Source organism: Pteronotus mesoamericanus, unplaced genomic scaffold (assembly GCF_021234165.1).
Source record: "Pteronotus mesoamericanus isolate MK-2021 breed Mesoamerican mustached bat unplaced genomic scaffold, CSHL_Meso_final contig_25, whole genome shotgun sequence".
Classification (NCBI taxonomy): Eukaryota; Metazoa; Chordata; class Mammalia; order Chiroptera; family Mormoopidae; genus Pteronotus; species Pteronotus mesoamericanus.
Window position 1 is genome coordinate 32,368,059 of NW_026555105.1, and position 14,548 is coordinate 32,382,606.

The following is a 14,548-nucleotide window of genomic DNA, read 5'->3' on the forward strand; positions in this document are numbered from 1 at the left end:
GTGTATGGGAGGCCATCAATCAGTGTTTCTCTCTCACATAAACGCCTCTCTCTCCCTCTGTTTCTCTGAAATTAATAAACATATCCTTGGATGAGGAAAAAAAGAAAAAGCCAAGAGCAGGAAAGTCTCTGCTGTGCAGTGGTTTCCAACACTGCTAGCATGATGAGGAGGGGAACCCTCCAAGAAAATTCAAGGTGTGGACAATGTGGCAGAGGTAAGTGCAACCTGTGGGTACAGAAGTACCATAAATTAATGAAGAAACATTTACATGTTCTTACTTTTGTAGTACTCTAAAACTGTCCACTATTAAGGCCAATTCCTCTTTAGGGCACAGAGTACGTTAAAATATCATGATAAAACATTGTCTGGAAACTTGGGATTGGGATTTCACCATTACAGTGTGACATCATTACAGTGTGTCTACAGCCTGGAGTTCAACACTGGACACATTTTTGAAACTTGTCTTGGGTTTTTATGCTGTTCATACATCTAATCCCTGGTACCGTCTCTTCTTTCCAAAGTGGAAATATGGATAGATGACCTGCAGGGGTCTCAAAAAAGGGCAAAATAGTCCATACAAAAAGGGTACCTATATTACAAGAAGAATTTATTTCAGAAATGCAAGGCTGGTTCAACATTTCAAAATCAGTGTTGTTGATCATATTAACAGACTAAAGAAGAAAGACCACACATCACATCAATAGATACTGAAAAAAGTATTTGAAATGATTCGACATCTTTTCATGATTAATAACAGCAAAAAAGGAAAAGTACTTTATTTACCCAATTAAGGGTATCTTCAGATAGCAGCATACTTAATGGTGAAAATCTAAATGGGTATCCCCTGCTTCGATGAGAAACTAGGCAAAAATGCCTTCTCTCACCATCTCTATTCATCATTGCACTGGAAGTTCTAGCAAGTGTATGAAAGAAAAAGAAACCAAAGATATACAGAAGGAAAGAAGTTAAACTATTTTTATTCATAGACAACATGATTCTCTGCAGGGAATAATCTCGAAGGATCCAAAAAAAAAGCTCCTAGAACTAATAATTGAATTTAAGCCAAGTTGTACAACACAAGGTCAATAGATACAAAATCAATTGTATTTCTATATTCTAGGAATAAACAACTGAAAATTGAAATAAAAAGTACCATTTTCAACAACAATGAAATAGAGGTATAAACTAAAAAAAAAAAATGTATGATTTGTATACTGAAACTACAAATACCAATGAAAGAAATCAAAGACCTAAAGAAATGGAGAAATACACCATGTTTATCATTTGGAAAGATTAATCAGCATTATTAATGTGCCAATTCTTCATGGATTTATTGATTTTGATTCTAATCAAAATCCCACCAGGACTTTTGTAGGTATCAAGAAGTTGATTTCAAAATTTATATGGAAAGACAAAGGAGCTAGAATGGCCAAAATAATTCTTAGAAAGAACAAAGTTGGAAGACTTATTAAAAAGTTGTAGTAATGAATATAGTGTGGTGTTGGCAAGAGGACACATAGATTAATGAAATAGAGTCCAGAAATACTCAAACAAAAATTCCCACTTGATTTTTAATGAAATGTTTTGAGGTAACTTCAGGCTCACATGCACTTAAGAAATAATGCAGAGGTCTTGTGTACCCTTTACCTAGCTTCCTCACAATGACAACTTGTAAAGCTATAGTACAATACTGCAACCTGAATATTGACATTGATACAGTGCATTTGATCTTATTCAGATTTCCCATTTCACTTATTTGTATGTATTTAGATCTATACAATTTTATTATACATGTAGGTATATATACCTACCACCAGTTACAAGAACATTTTCATCACCACAAGGATAACTTACATTGCCCTTTTTTAAGAACACTCACTTTCATAACACTTCCCTTCCTTAACCGACTACCATTAGTCTGTCCCTCCATGTCCATAATTGTGTCATTTCAAGAAAGCTATATATGTGGAATTATATAGTATGTAACCCTTGCGGGTTGGCTGTTTTTACTCAGCATTATTCTCTGGAAATGTTGCATATGTTATAAGAATACTTACAGATCTTTTATAGTTCTGTAGTACTATTTACCCACTGAAGGACATCTGGGTCATTTACAATTTTTGGCTATTACAAATAAAACTGTTACAAACATTCAAGTACAAGTTTTTATATGAATACACAATTCAATTTTTCTTGGGTAAAATGCATAAACTGTAAGGTAATAGCATGTTTAGTTAAAAAAAAAAACCTGTCAAACCATTTTCCACAGTGGTTGTTAACATTTTACATTTCTATCAATGATTCAGTTTCTCTGCATTCTTGCCAGCTTTTGGTGGTGTCACTATTTTGTATTTTATACATTCTGGGTAGGTATATAGTGACATTCACATGTTTTTTCTTTCTTAACTTCAAAATGTTCATTGATTTTAGAGAAAGAGGAAGGGAGAGAGAGAGAAACATCGACTGGCTGCTTCACATAGGCATCCTGGCTGGGATCGAACCTGCAACCTAGGCATGTGCCCCAACTGGCAATCTAACCCCATACCTTTTGGTGCACTGGATGATGCTCCAACTAACTGAGCCACACCAGCCAGAGCTCGTTGTGGTTTTAATTTGCATTCCCCTAATGGCTAGAGTGGAGTAGCTTTTCATATGCTTATTTGCCATCTACAAGGAGGAACCCCCCCCCCCCCCCCCCCCCCCCGCAGCCCCGCAAAACCATTATTTATAAAGAATTGTGTATTTATTCTTATGTTTAAACTTCAGTCACCTTCAAAGTACTCTCCATTTGATGTAATACACCTATTGAGGCTTTTTTCCCCACTGCTCAGAACAGTTTTTGAACTTGTTGATTTTGACACCTTTTACTGCTTCTGCCATTTTTTGTTTCACCTCTTCAACATCAGCAAAACTTTTCCCTTTGAGGACTTTTTCATCCGGGGAAACGAAACAAGTCATTTAGGGTGAGATTGGGTGAATAGGAAGGGTGGGGCACTGGGATCATGCAGTTTTTGGTCAAAAACTGCTCAATACTAAGCATGGTGTCGGCAAGTATGCTCGTAAATCATCCATCATGAAATGGCCATATGCATTGAGACTCAAAAAAAATTCAGAGGCCAAATGCAGCCTCTCATACCACCACCGCTGGTACACTGCTACCAATGGGTTCCTAGAACACTCACCTAGTGGGAGGGCTTGTACTGCAAGGGGCCTGACCTCTAAAAGATAATTCCTTTTTTTGGGGGGTCCTCCCCTTGTAGTACACGCCTAAATGTAAAGCATAAAAGTGTAAGGCTTTTAGTCTATTTTTATTTTTTAAAAGACTTTATTTATTTTTAGAGAGAGGGGAAGGGAGAAAAGAGGGAGAAACATCAATCATTTGCCTTTCACATGCTCCCAATTGGGGACCTGGTCCACAACCAAGGCATGTGCTCTGACTGGGAACTGAACTGGAGACCCTTCAGTTTGTGGGATGATGCCCAACCCACTGATCCACACCAGTCAGGGCTATAAGGCTTTTAAAGTAAACAGAGGGATATAGGTATGTATCCTTGTGTTAGTCAAATGGACTGTTAAATATGAGAGTACATTAAAAACTAGATAAATTGGACTTTATAAAACTAAAAAAGTTTTGTTCTATAAAAGACTTAAAAGAATCAAGCAATGGCAGGAGAAAATATTTGAAAATCATATATCTAACAAAGTTCTTGTATCTAGATGAATAAACAACTCTTAAAGTTCAACAATAGGGAAATGAGTAACTCAACTTTTTAAAAAAATGAGCAAAAGATCTAAACAAACACTTCACCAAAGAAAATATGTGGATGATAAATAAGCACAAAAAGAGATTATCAGGGAAATGCCAATTATAAAAACAATGAGATACCAGTACAAACTTATTAGAATGGCAAAAACAAAACACAAGCTGACAATTTTAAATGCTGGTGGGTGAAGATGTGGACAACTGAACTCATATTCTTGGTGAGAATACCACCAAGAATATTCAACTACTATTTATCACAGTAGTAATTATTCAACTACTAGTAATTATTCAACTACTATGGTAAATAATTTTTTGCAGTTTATTATAAACATATACTTACTGTACAAGCCAGGATTCCACTCCTAGTATCTGCCCAAGAAAACCTGTGTTTCACACAAATACCTGCACATGAATAGCAGCTTTATTGCCCAAAACTGGAAAAATCTTATACTGAATCTCTTTTCACAGAAGCAGAAACCTATGCGTAGATTTTTAATAATGGGCCTCAATTTGTTCATGTCTCTTTGTATGCAACTTTTTGCATTGTGACTTTGCCACCTGCTGATTCTGATTTTGGCCAATGGCCAAAACCCTCTGAAAGTTTCTTGAAAAGTACTTGTGCACGGGGACTTACCCTCTCTTGCAGCTGGGAACCCTTCTGCCATCATGTGAAAAAGCCTGTATTAAGAGGAGAGACTGCCTTGCTATCTCAGTCATCTGAGTTAATGTGGAGTCCCAACAAGCCCCAGCTCAGAAGCTGAGCTGGCCTAGATCCTAACCGCCTAGCCAGCCCATAGATTCATGAGAAATAATAAATATTTGCTATTCCAAGCCACTATTATTTGGGTGGTTTATTAAGCAGCAAGAGCTAATAGATACAGTTAATACTGAGTTCATTCATTCCTGATATGGTAGACCAAAAAGACAATGTTTGGGCTTTCTTTTTCCTTATAAAGAAGTGGCCCTCAACCTTGGCTTGCACATTGGAATTACCAAAGGAGCTTTATAAAATAATGACTGCATCCTACCTCATAGATGTAATTTAATGCTTCTAGGATGTAGACTGGCCACTGAATTTTAAAAACTCTACCAAATGATTCTAATGAGCAAGAAAGGCCAAGATATACCTAACTTTGGCCTAATAAGTAGAGAATACGGCATGAGTGCAGTCATTACTGTCCTGCTTGCATCTCTAATGTATCTCCCTCAGAGACAGTAAGTAGCAGTGACAGTCTAATGATGAAAGTCTGAGAGACAAGAGCCTCATTGGTCTTAAGTCACTTACGACTCTGGATGCTAAAATGCTGACCTATTCTCGAAGCTTCGAACAACAGCAGCAACAAAAACCTAAATGTGATCTTAAGAGTCATCCAATCCACCCTCAAATTGTTTGCCGAACTGTAACAGTGGCCATTTTTATCCTGAGTTTTACTATCAGCAATTATTTATTGATAGTCTAAATTCTTGATGTAGAATGTTTACTTAATGCAGTACTTAATAATGCTATTCTCATTTTTTCAACCTAAAAAATATCAACCCTTGAGAAAAGCCAGGGCTGTGCATAACTTGTATGCTCAATTTATTTGTTATAATCAATTATGTGCCAAATAAAATGAGATTTACAATTAAATATGGTGACTTAAAAACAAAAGGCTCAAAAACAAAAACTCAAACCAAATTAATCAAAATCCAAAGGGCTAAGTTTCCCAGGAACCTTTAAATCAAACTCTGAATAATCCCTACACTAAAATGAAAGTTTAGAAGAAACCAAGGATTTTTCCTTGCATAAATGAAATATAAAAAAATTATGTAACTTTATAGACTATATTCATAAACATATTAAGATTCATGATCTTTCAATGACGAGTAGATAAATATCAGGAATCACATTAACAGGAACAATGCTTTTTTTTTTTGGCTAAGTTACCTAGTAACGCCAGTGGTTTATAGTTAAAAAAAAAACATCCTAAAAACAAAAAAAAAAACACCCCCCTCCATTCCCTGCACTATATACTCTGCATTTCCCTCTTTGTTATAATTTAAATATCCTTTTTTCCCTCCTCTTCAAGAGTCTGTATATATACCCTTATTATCTTGATCACTGTTTTATATACTTTTATTCTTGAAAAAATAAATACATTGGAAAACTTAAATTTTTGTACAAAAGAACTAACCACAAAGCTGGCCAAACTCTGAATGTCTTTCAGAAGCTACCATATTTATCATTTGTTCCAAGTGAACATTTTGGTTTCTATTTTCATTTATTTATACAGCAAACCTAATTTTCCTCTTAAGTAGACAGTGAACAGTTTATAAAACCTAGACTAGATGAGATCAGGAATATGAATGCCTTGAATGTGTTTTAATTTTAAAAAGAATTAAGAATCCTTAAACTCTATAGCAGCATATCCACCCTCCTAAGCATTCCAAAAATCTGAAGGTTAGATGAAAGAATTTTCTGTTACTACAAATAAAAAAATCATTGCAGAGCTCACGAACATTTCAAATATAATTAAGAGCACTGCAGACCTGGACTTGCATCTTCATGTAGTTGTCCTCTTAAGGAAAAACGTTATTCAGACACCCTTTCAGAGAATGGTTTATTTGAGGTGCATAAAATGAAATAAATCACTCCCTATACAAAATAAAAATCTTTTGCATTTTTATTTACAAGTTAACTTCAAAAACAAACCATAATAAACATGATCAAACAACAAGGAAAGTTATTGGCTTCCATCCATTAGGGCTAAAAAAAATAAATTTGGCACTTTAATGTTCTATTTTTTCTTTACATAGAATTGTAAAGTCTTTAAAGAGGCTACCTTAGAATAATCTAGTATGAACTGAATTTCATAAAAATACGAAAGCTTTATAAATCCTATAAAGCACAAATCTGTCAATCATCCACAATTAAGTCTACCTGTTATATATGAGAGAAATTTTTCAAGGATCAGAATAAGACAGTATCATTCATATTCCTAAAAGGCAGCTTTGTTCCCAATAAATATTCTTTCTACCACTTCTGTAAACTTTAGGGAGATTACATTCTCCATCTAAAAAGAAACAACACACAGCTATTTGACTTTTTGTTTTTTTCTTGCTTGAAACTGCTCTGTTTTGTTTTTTACTGATTTAATCAACATTGACAAGGCAGGATCAATGGACCTCTTTTGTGACTCCTTCTGAATTTCACTCTCTTTTTTCTTTATTGACTGAATAAGTTCTTGTTCTTTTTGTTCTCTCTGCCGGGCTTTCTCCTCAAGGATTTTTTCCGTAGCTTTTGTTTTCTTGAAATTAGGATCGGAAGGATCCAAATTGAACAAATGTGAAGTATACATCGCCTGAAACCGTGAATCCTTAACATTTACCTGTGAGTCCAAAAGGAAATCAAAACAAATTAAATTAGTTAACTGAAAGGCCCAGAAATGCAGCCAAATTTTAAGTCAGTGAGTTGTTATTGGCCAAGGGTGCAGGGAAGAATCACTTCACAAATTATGTAAATGTTTAACCACTATGCTATACACCGAAACTATTGTAATATTGAATGTCAATTGTAATTGAAAAGTCAGCGAGTTATTGATTATATAAAATATAAATGTGAGCATTTTGCATATCTTCAATAGAAAACTTCCCATAGATCGTCAATGGAGTTTTAAGGCCTACTTTTGGGCCACTACATGAAGGAAACACTGTTCTTACCATGTAATGACAATCTCCTTGAAAGGGAACTCTACATGCTACTTAGAAATTATCTGTATTTTTCTCTCCATTCTGTGAACAAATTCAAAATTCCTCTGGTTCTTCTGGGTCTATTCTTCCATGTTAATGGTTGGAAGGCATTATTAAGTAGTTCCTGGCAGCTCTTTGTAGGTTTTCTGCACAGGACTCAAACTCTTGCATGGGGACTTTGTGATCATTAGAAATATGTATTTAGCAACAAGAAAAAAAAAGAGGGATCAATGGAAACAAAAATACATAGCAATTAAAAAAGCATGATCTACAACGCTGGCCACTGTACACAGTGAGAGTGTGATACAATGTGACATGAACCTGCTATTTCTCAGTTGGATTTAATTATGCATACCCTCCCAAGTGAGCATCACACTGTATAGATAACTTTCAATGATTCTAACACTGAAAGCTACCTATTTTGGTGCAACATGGCTACCAAAATACAGGCCAGCTACTTTACCTGGTACTCAACCAAAGAAACAATGATTTGATCTACCTGGGGATGAACTGGCTGTGTAGGACTAAAATATGGTAGCTCTGGCTCCATGGCCCTTCCTAAGACATCTCATGGCTAACTGTCTATACTTAATTTTTATCTCCAGACATGAGTCTAGATTCAACACCAGCTTTAAGAGACTAATGACTTCTGTCCCTTATTACCTCAAAGTCATCTTCTAATAATTCCTTCTTTTTCATAAGTTGCTTTTTCTTCTTTTTACTCAGATTCTGGTGCTCTACAATCTTGTTGTAATTGAAGTGTTTTTTGCTCTCTTCCTCCTCATCCATTATAAGCAAAGCCATTTCAGCCTGTAAAGAGAAAAAAAGAAGTTCAAATATAAAAGTGTTTTTTTAAACCCCCCAAAAGAAATATGGGACACAGAAATCTCCTCTAGGAAAAGAGAACTCAAGGATAAACATGTGTCATCCATAACCTGACTGGATTACTGAAACTCATACAGAAACTCAAAGAACTTCCGGCCAAGATTGAGGCACAGGTAGATATGCTTTGCTTCCTCGCACAACCAAAAGAAGGACCGACAGTAAGTTTAAAAACAAAAAAAACTAGAAATTCCAGAAAATTAACTGTATGGAACTCTGACAACCAAGGAGTTAAAGTAGCAGCATTCATCCAGACTGTTAAGAGGAGGGGAGAGGACATGTGACAAGGCAGTGGATGGGGTGGGCAAGGCAGCTGGTGGACTGGGCGGTCCCACATTCATGCGTGGATAAGCCAGCAGGAAAAGGTGGAGAGCAAGACAGACCATGTAACCCAGGGTTCCAGTGCGGGGAAACTACAGCCTCAAAACCGCTCGCTATAAAAAACCTGTGGGGGTTATGGTGGCAGGAGAAACTCCCAGCCTCAGAGGAGAGTTCGTTGGCAAGACCCATGGGGTCTTAGAATGTACATAAACCTGCCAACCCAGGAATCAGCACCAGAAGGGCCCAATGTGCTTGTGGGTAGTGGGGGAAGTGACTGATAGAGGGGCGAGAACTAAGCAATAGGCATTGTTCCCTCTCTGACCCGCCCCCCCCGCCCCCGCCACATACAGCACTACAATGCAGTCAAGTGGGTTGCCCTGATCTGGCAAATACCTGAGGCTTACAATATAACAGGTATGCTGAAACAAAGAAACATGGTCCAAATGAAAGAACAGATCAAAACTCTAGAAAACGAACTAAGTAATGAGGAGATAGCCAATCTATCAGATGTAGAGTTCAAAACACTGGTAGTCAGGATGCTCACAGAAATGACTGAGTACAGACACAAAATAAGAGGAAGAAGTGAAAGCTAGGCAAAGTGAAATAAAGAAAAATATACAGGGAACTGATAGTGAAGGAAAGGAAACCAGGGATCAAATCAACGATTTTTAGCAGAAGGAAGAAATAAACATTCAATCAGAACAGAAAGAAGAAACAAGAATTCAAAGAAATGAGGAGAGGCTTAGGAACCTCTGGGACAACTTTAAACATTCCAACACCCGAATCATGGGGATGCCAGAAGGAGAAGAAGAGCAAGAAACTGAAAGTTTATTTGAAAAAAATAAGGAAGACCTCCCCAGTCTGGCAAAGGAAATAGGTTTCCAGTAAGTCCCAGAAGCTCAGAGAGTCCCAAAGAAGTTGGATCCAAGGAGGAATGCACCAAGATACATGATAATAAATTACCCAAAATTAAAGATAAGGAGAGAATCTTAAAGGCAGCAAGAGAAAAGGACACAGTTACCTACAAAGAAGTTCCCATAGGACTACCAGCTGATTTCTCAAAAGAAACCTTGCAGGCAAGAAGGGGCTGGCAAGAAGTTTCAAGGTCCTGAAAGATGAGGACCTACATGCAAGATTACTCTATCTAGCAAAGCTATCATTTAGAAAGAAGGGCTGATAAAGTGCTTCCCAGATAAGGTCAATTTAAAGGAGTTCATCATCACTAAACTCTTATTATATGAACTGTTAAAGGGATTTATCTAAGAAAAAGAAGATCAAAACTATGAACAGTAAAATGATAACGAACCGACAATTATCAACAACTGAACCTAAAAAAACCCCCAAAAATAAAAACTAAGCAAACAACTAGACCGGGAACAGAATCACAGAAATGGAGATCAAATGGAGGATTATCAGCAGGTGGGGGTGGAGAATAGGGAAAAGGTACAGGGAATAAGAAGCATAATTAGTAGGTACAAAATAGACAGGGGGAGGTTAAAAATAGTATATGAAAAGGAGAAGCCAAAGAATTTATATGCATGACCCCTGGACATGAACTAAGGGGGTGAATACTGGTGGGAGGGGGTACAGGGCAGCAGGGGATAAAGGGGACAAAAAAAAAATGGGACAACTAATAGCATAGTCAATAAAATACATTTAAAAAAAGGAAGAAAAAGAAACCCAGAGATCTTTGTACAGCGAGTAAGGTAAAATTTTTATAAGCATCATCACTGAGAGCGAGGGCGGTGAAAGTTTGTATTTAAAAAGCGGACCACATTCCATTTAGTGTAACTGGTTATAGTAGGTTGTAGGAATGAGCCTCTGTCACTCAAATAAAAATTTCTCGTTTTATTTTAGTTTTTTAAGCAATGATTGATGCTAAATACAGCAAACATATCTTGTGGTACAAACTACTTTTTAAACATGTATTTTAACAAGAAATTTATTTTTTCTTTTGCTTTTTTGACTTTATTGTTTCAATATTGACACATTTCTATGAAGGGATCTTAATATTTGCTTCTGAAATATAATATATTGCCTTTTCTACCAAATAGGAATTTTCTACCGACATGAAATGGGATTAAATGTGAACCGTCAAGAACCAAGTAAACAACCATGTATACCAGAGAAAAAACAGTATGCTGCCAAACTTTTGTGAATGTTCCAATGTTACTATCTTAGCCTGCTTTATTTTCATTTTACTTCCATCACTGGCATGTGTAATTGGCTTTCTTTTTCAAGCCATTTTCCACAAAAGAGATTATCTTTGTGCCCCTTAACTCTGAGTATTGCTGTATATGCAATAAATGGAGAACAGAAAAGATTCAGTAAGATGCACAGTTTAGGTGAATAGGCTGGATCACTCCCATATAGTGATGTGAATGTCAGTCACAGGGATGTTGCTGGCTCCAATTCCTACTTCAGCAAAAATACATAATATTCTGTGTCATGGATCTTTGGAATCACTTAAGATAAAGTTCACCGCATTTCCAAGAAAGACTTTATTTTTGTACATTAAACTTACCATTTTAACAATAATAAAAGGTGAAATTAGCATTTGACAAATCATAAAAGCAGAGTCTGTATTACAGGACAGACTCAGATTAAATTAAAACTTACGGCAAAATTATTTAGGTTTTAAGCGTAGTATTTTTTGTCTCTAACAGAGTTTTTATAATGAGATATTTTCTTCTACATCACCAAAGGACATGCTCTGGGCTTTAGGTGAATTTTACTTTGTATTAATTGTATAAATGTTTAGTAAAAAAGTAATATGTTAAAACTATGCTGCTAAAATATTTATTACATATTTTATAATTTATAAACTTTATTGCTAAAATCAGTTTTTTTTTAATTATTAGGAAGGGACACTAGAAAAGCATGTGAAAATAACTTCATTTAAATTACATCTCAATGATCAAATAAGTATGTAACAAAAATCATTTTACCTTTTGTTTTTCTATTTCAGCTTCTTCCTCTGGAGATGTGCAATCTTTTGCAGATTTCATTGATTTTTGCTTTTCTTTTATACCTGGCATAACAAACATAGGAGAGTTAAAAATTACAAGACTATCAGCAATAATATGTTCCTAGATATTGCAAGATATCTAGGAATAATCTTATCAATAAATGTATAAAAACTAGGTAAAGTAAAAATATTATTACTAAGAGATGACTATGGGTAGGAATGGAATAAATATAACACATCTGGATAGGGTGACTGAATATTATCAAAAAGCAATATCTTTTGAAAGTATATTATCAACTAAGAAAGAAAAACCGTAAAATCATTTCGATATAGAATAGCATTTGATAAAATTCTATATCCATTCATGATAAAATATATACATTTAATAAAATTCCAAATAAAATTCCACTCAAGGAAATCTTTATAAAGATCAAGATAGATTTGATATACTAGTGATACAGTGTACTAAAACGTACTACAAAGTGAAAATAGGCAAAAAAAAATACTATACTGTAAAATGTGAAAAAGAGTACAGTGTAGCTTCGTATATAACAATAAAATGTAGCATCATGTATCACTGAAAAGAGAAGCGGTTATTCAATAACTGGTGGAGGGCAATTTGTTTTGTTCTGAAAATAAAATCAAGTAATTGTCTTATTTCATGATGTACAGGCAAATAAAATGCAAGTAGATTAAAGAGTTAAACATTAAGGGGAAAAAAAAACCTTATGAGAACATACAGGGGAAAACTACCTAATCTTAATAGAAGAATCATATTTTCTTAGGATGTGAAAAACATCACAAAGAAACCCCCTCCCCCGTATTTTTAACATAAAATGCTTAAAAGTCTGCATATAAAAACTTATCTGCAAAATTAAAAAATCTTTATAATAACAATTTGATAGTAATTACCTGTAAGTAATAGTTTAACAAAACTCTTTATCCTTCTCTAAAGACAAATCTGATCTTTGGTTAACTTTCTACTGTATTCTGAGGCAAAATCACTTATGATAAAAGTGGTTACTGTTTGGAAAACTGCTTGTATTTTTAGGGAGACCACAGGGTGTTAATGGAGATGTTCTTGTCCTAAATGAGAGGTAGTAATGTGAGGCAATTAACGGCACTTGGCTCTGGAGAAGTTGGCCTGGGTTTAAATTCTGGCTTTACCACACCTTAGCTGTGGCAGTCTGTGCCCATGTCCTTCCTTACCTGTAAAATGCAGATTATAATAACAGCACCTACCTCGCAGGTGGTGTTGTGAGGACTAAATAAATTAGCAAATGTGAAGAGCTTGGTTAATGCCTATCACATGGTGCTATAAAGTGTTTGCTATTATTGTTATGATAATCTGTCTGTATAAGACGTCCTGGATTCCTTGGTGATCATGCTGATGCCTCATTTTTTCTTCCTATTTCATGGCTGTTGGAGTGAAAGGTGTTCAAAGGAAGTAGTTTCAGGGTGCTAACATAAAAGACTAGTCTGAAAAGTAAGAAGGTTCAGAATCTACAAAGCCATGTTGTGTTACTCTAGAGCGTTAATACACAATGCCGATCTTCTTTGAACTGCTGGACAATGTCTTCTTTGAATAAGCTATGTTCTGTTTTTCCAATGCAAAGAAACCAACAGTCTCTAAAGTTAAATAATGATTAATGTTTACACTGCACTTACTATGGCAGATATAGTAATGATACTATGTTCTAGTGTCTTTACATGTATTAACTAATTTAATCCTTGTAACAACGATATGAGATAGATTCTATTTTTTATTATAATCCTCATTCTGTGAATGAGAAAACTGAAGCACAGAGAGGTTAAATGATCTATCTAAAGGTTAGTGAGTGAAAGAACTATAACTGAAACCCAAGCACTGAGGCTCAGGCAACCACCATACTACACTCCTTTGCTATTTAATATTCTCCCTGTAACAGCTTTTCCATTTGAAATGCATTTTGATGTGAAGTAACAAAGTAAAATTCATAGAACATATAGGGATGGTTGAATAACTGCAACTAATGGGGGATAATAGGAAAAACAATGCCTAAAGTTGAGAGAGGCTTTAAAAACTGCTCTGTATGCATGAAGTCCCTGGTCTACGTGGGCATCCAGGTCCAGCTGAGAGAGCATGCCAGTAGGAAGGTGCTGCCAGGTTCACCCTTATGCAATCAAGGCATTTGTCTGCACTTCCAAGAAGAAATACTACTGCATGCGGCCCTTCTCCCTAGAATAAAAATCTTTATTGCTCCTATTTGAAATGTTTTTCAGGGAATGATGTATCCACTTTACGGTTATACATTTTTCTCTGTTTTAAATATGTATATGTATGTACATATATAAATATCATCAAGGTTTCACTTTCTTTGGGTCTGACTTTCATACCCTAAGTTTACCTTTGCTCCCTATGCTCTCTAGGTAAGAGCTCCTTTTGAAGTGAATGGACAAGTGACAAATATGGAAGATCACTCTGTAGCAGGGAAAAAAAGAAATCAGGCTGTATATGATTAATACATAAAGGAGATAAAGATCTTTACACACAGCTGTGGGAAATAATTTCAAAGAGCCCACAATGAACTGTTCCGGATTTTATAACAACCTGGTGAAAAGTCATAAAATAAACTTGAAAGAAGGACTGTAGCAAGGGAGGAAAAAGAAGCTCCAAGATGGTCAGGGTTAAAAATGATATCCAATTTTAGCCTGATGAAAATTTCTTTGCTCACAAAGAATTTACTGTGTGCTAGACTGAACTGTTTAGCCAAGAGATAAAATAATGTGTAGAGATCCTTTCTGCACTGTTAACAAGATCATATTAAGAGGGCACATCTTAATTTGCATTTTTAAAAAGCATTTTTTCCCCTTTGTAAAGTTTTCAGACCTAAGTTAAATGAAGA

The 14,548-nt window shown here is 35.4% G+C and overlaps 1 protein-coding gene across 2 annotated transcripts in view; it reads right to left on the reverse strand.

Moving 5' to 3' along the window:
- Nucleotides 1-6,475: 6,475 nt before the first annotated feature.
- ESF1 (ESF1 nucleolar pre-rRNA processing protein homolog) overlaps nt 6,476-14,548 on the reverse strand; it is a 62,776-nt gene continuing 54,703 nt past the window's right edge. For both annotated transcript variants that reach the window (XM_054574071.1, XM_054574070.1), the window contains exons 12-14: nt 11,644-11,726; nt 8,156-8,302; nt 6,476-7,131 (exon numbers count right to left, since the gene is read on the reverse strand). In XM_054574071.1, coding sequence (XP_054430046.1) covers nt 6,838-7,131; nt 8,156-8,302; nt 11,644-11,726 — 524 coding nt within the window. In that variant the 3' untranslated portion in view covers nt 6,476-6,837. The remainder of the gene's footprint in view (nt 7,132-8,155; nt 8,303-11,643; nt 11,727-14,548) is intronic.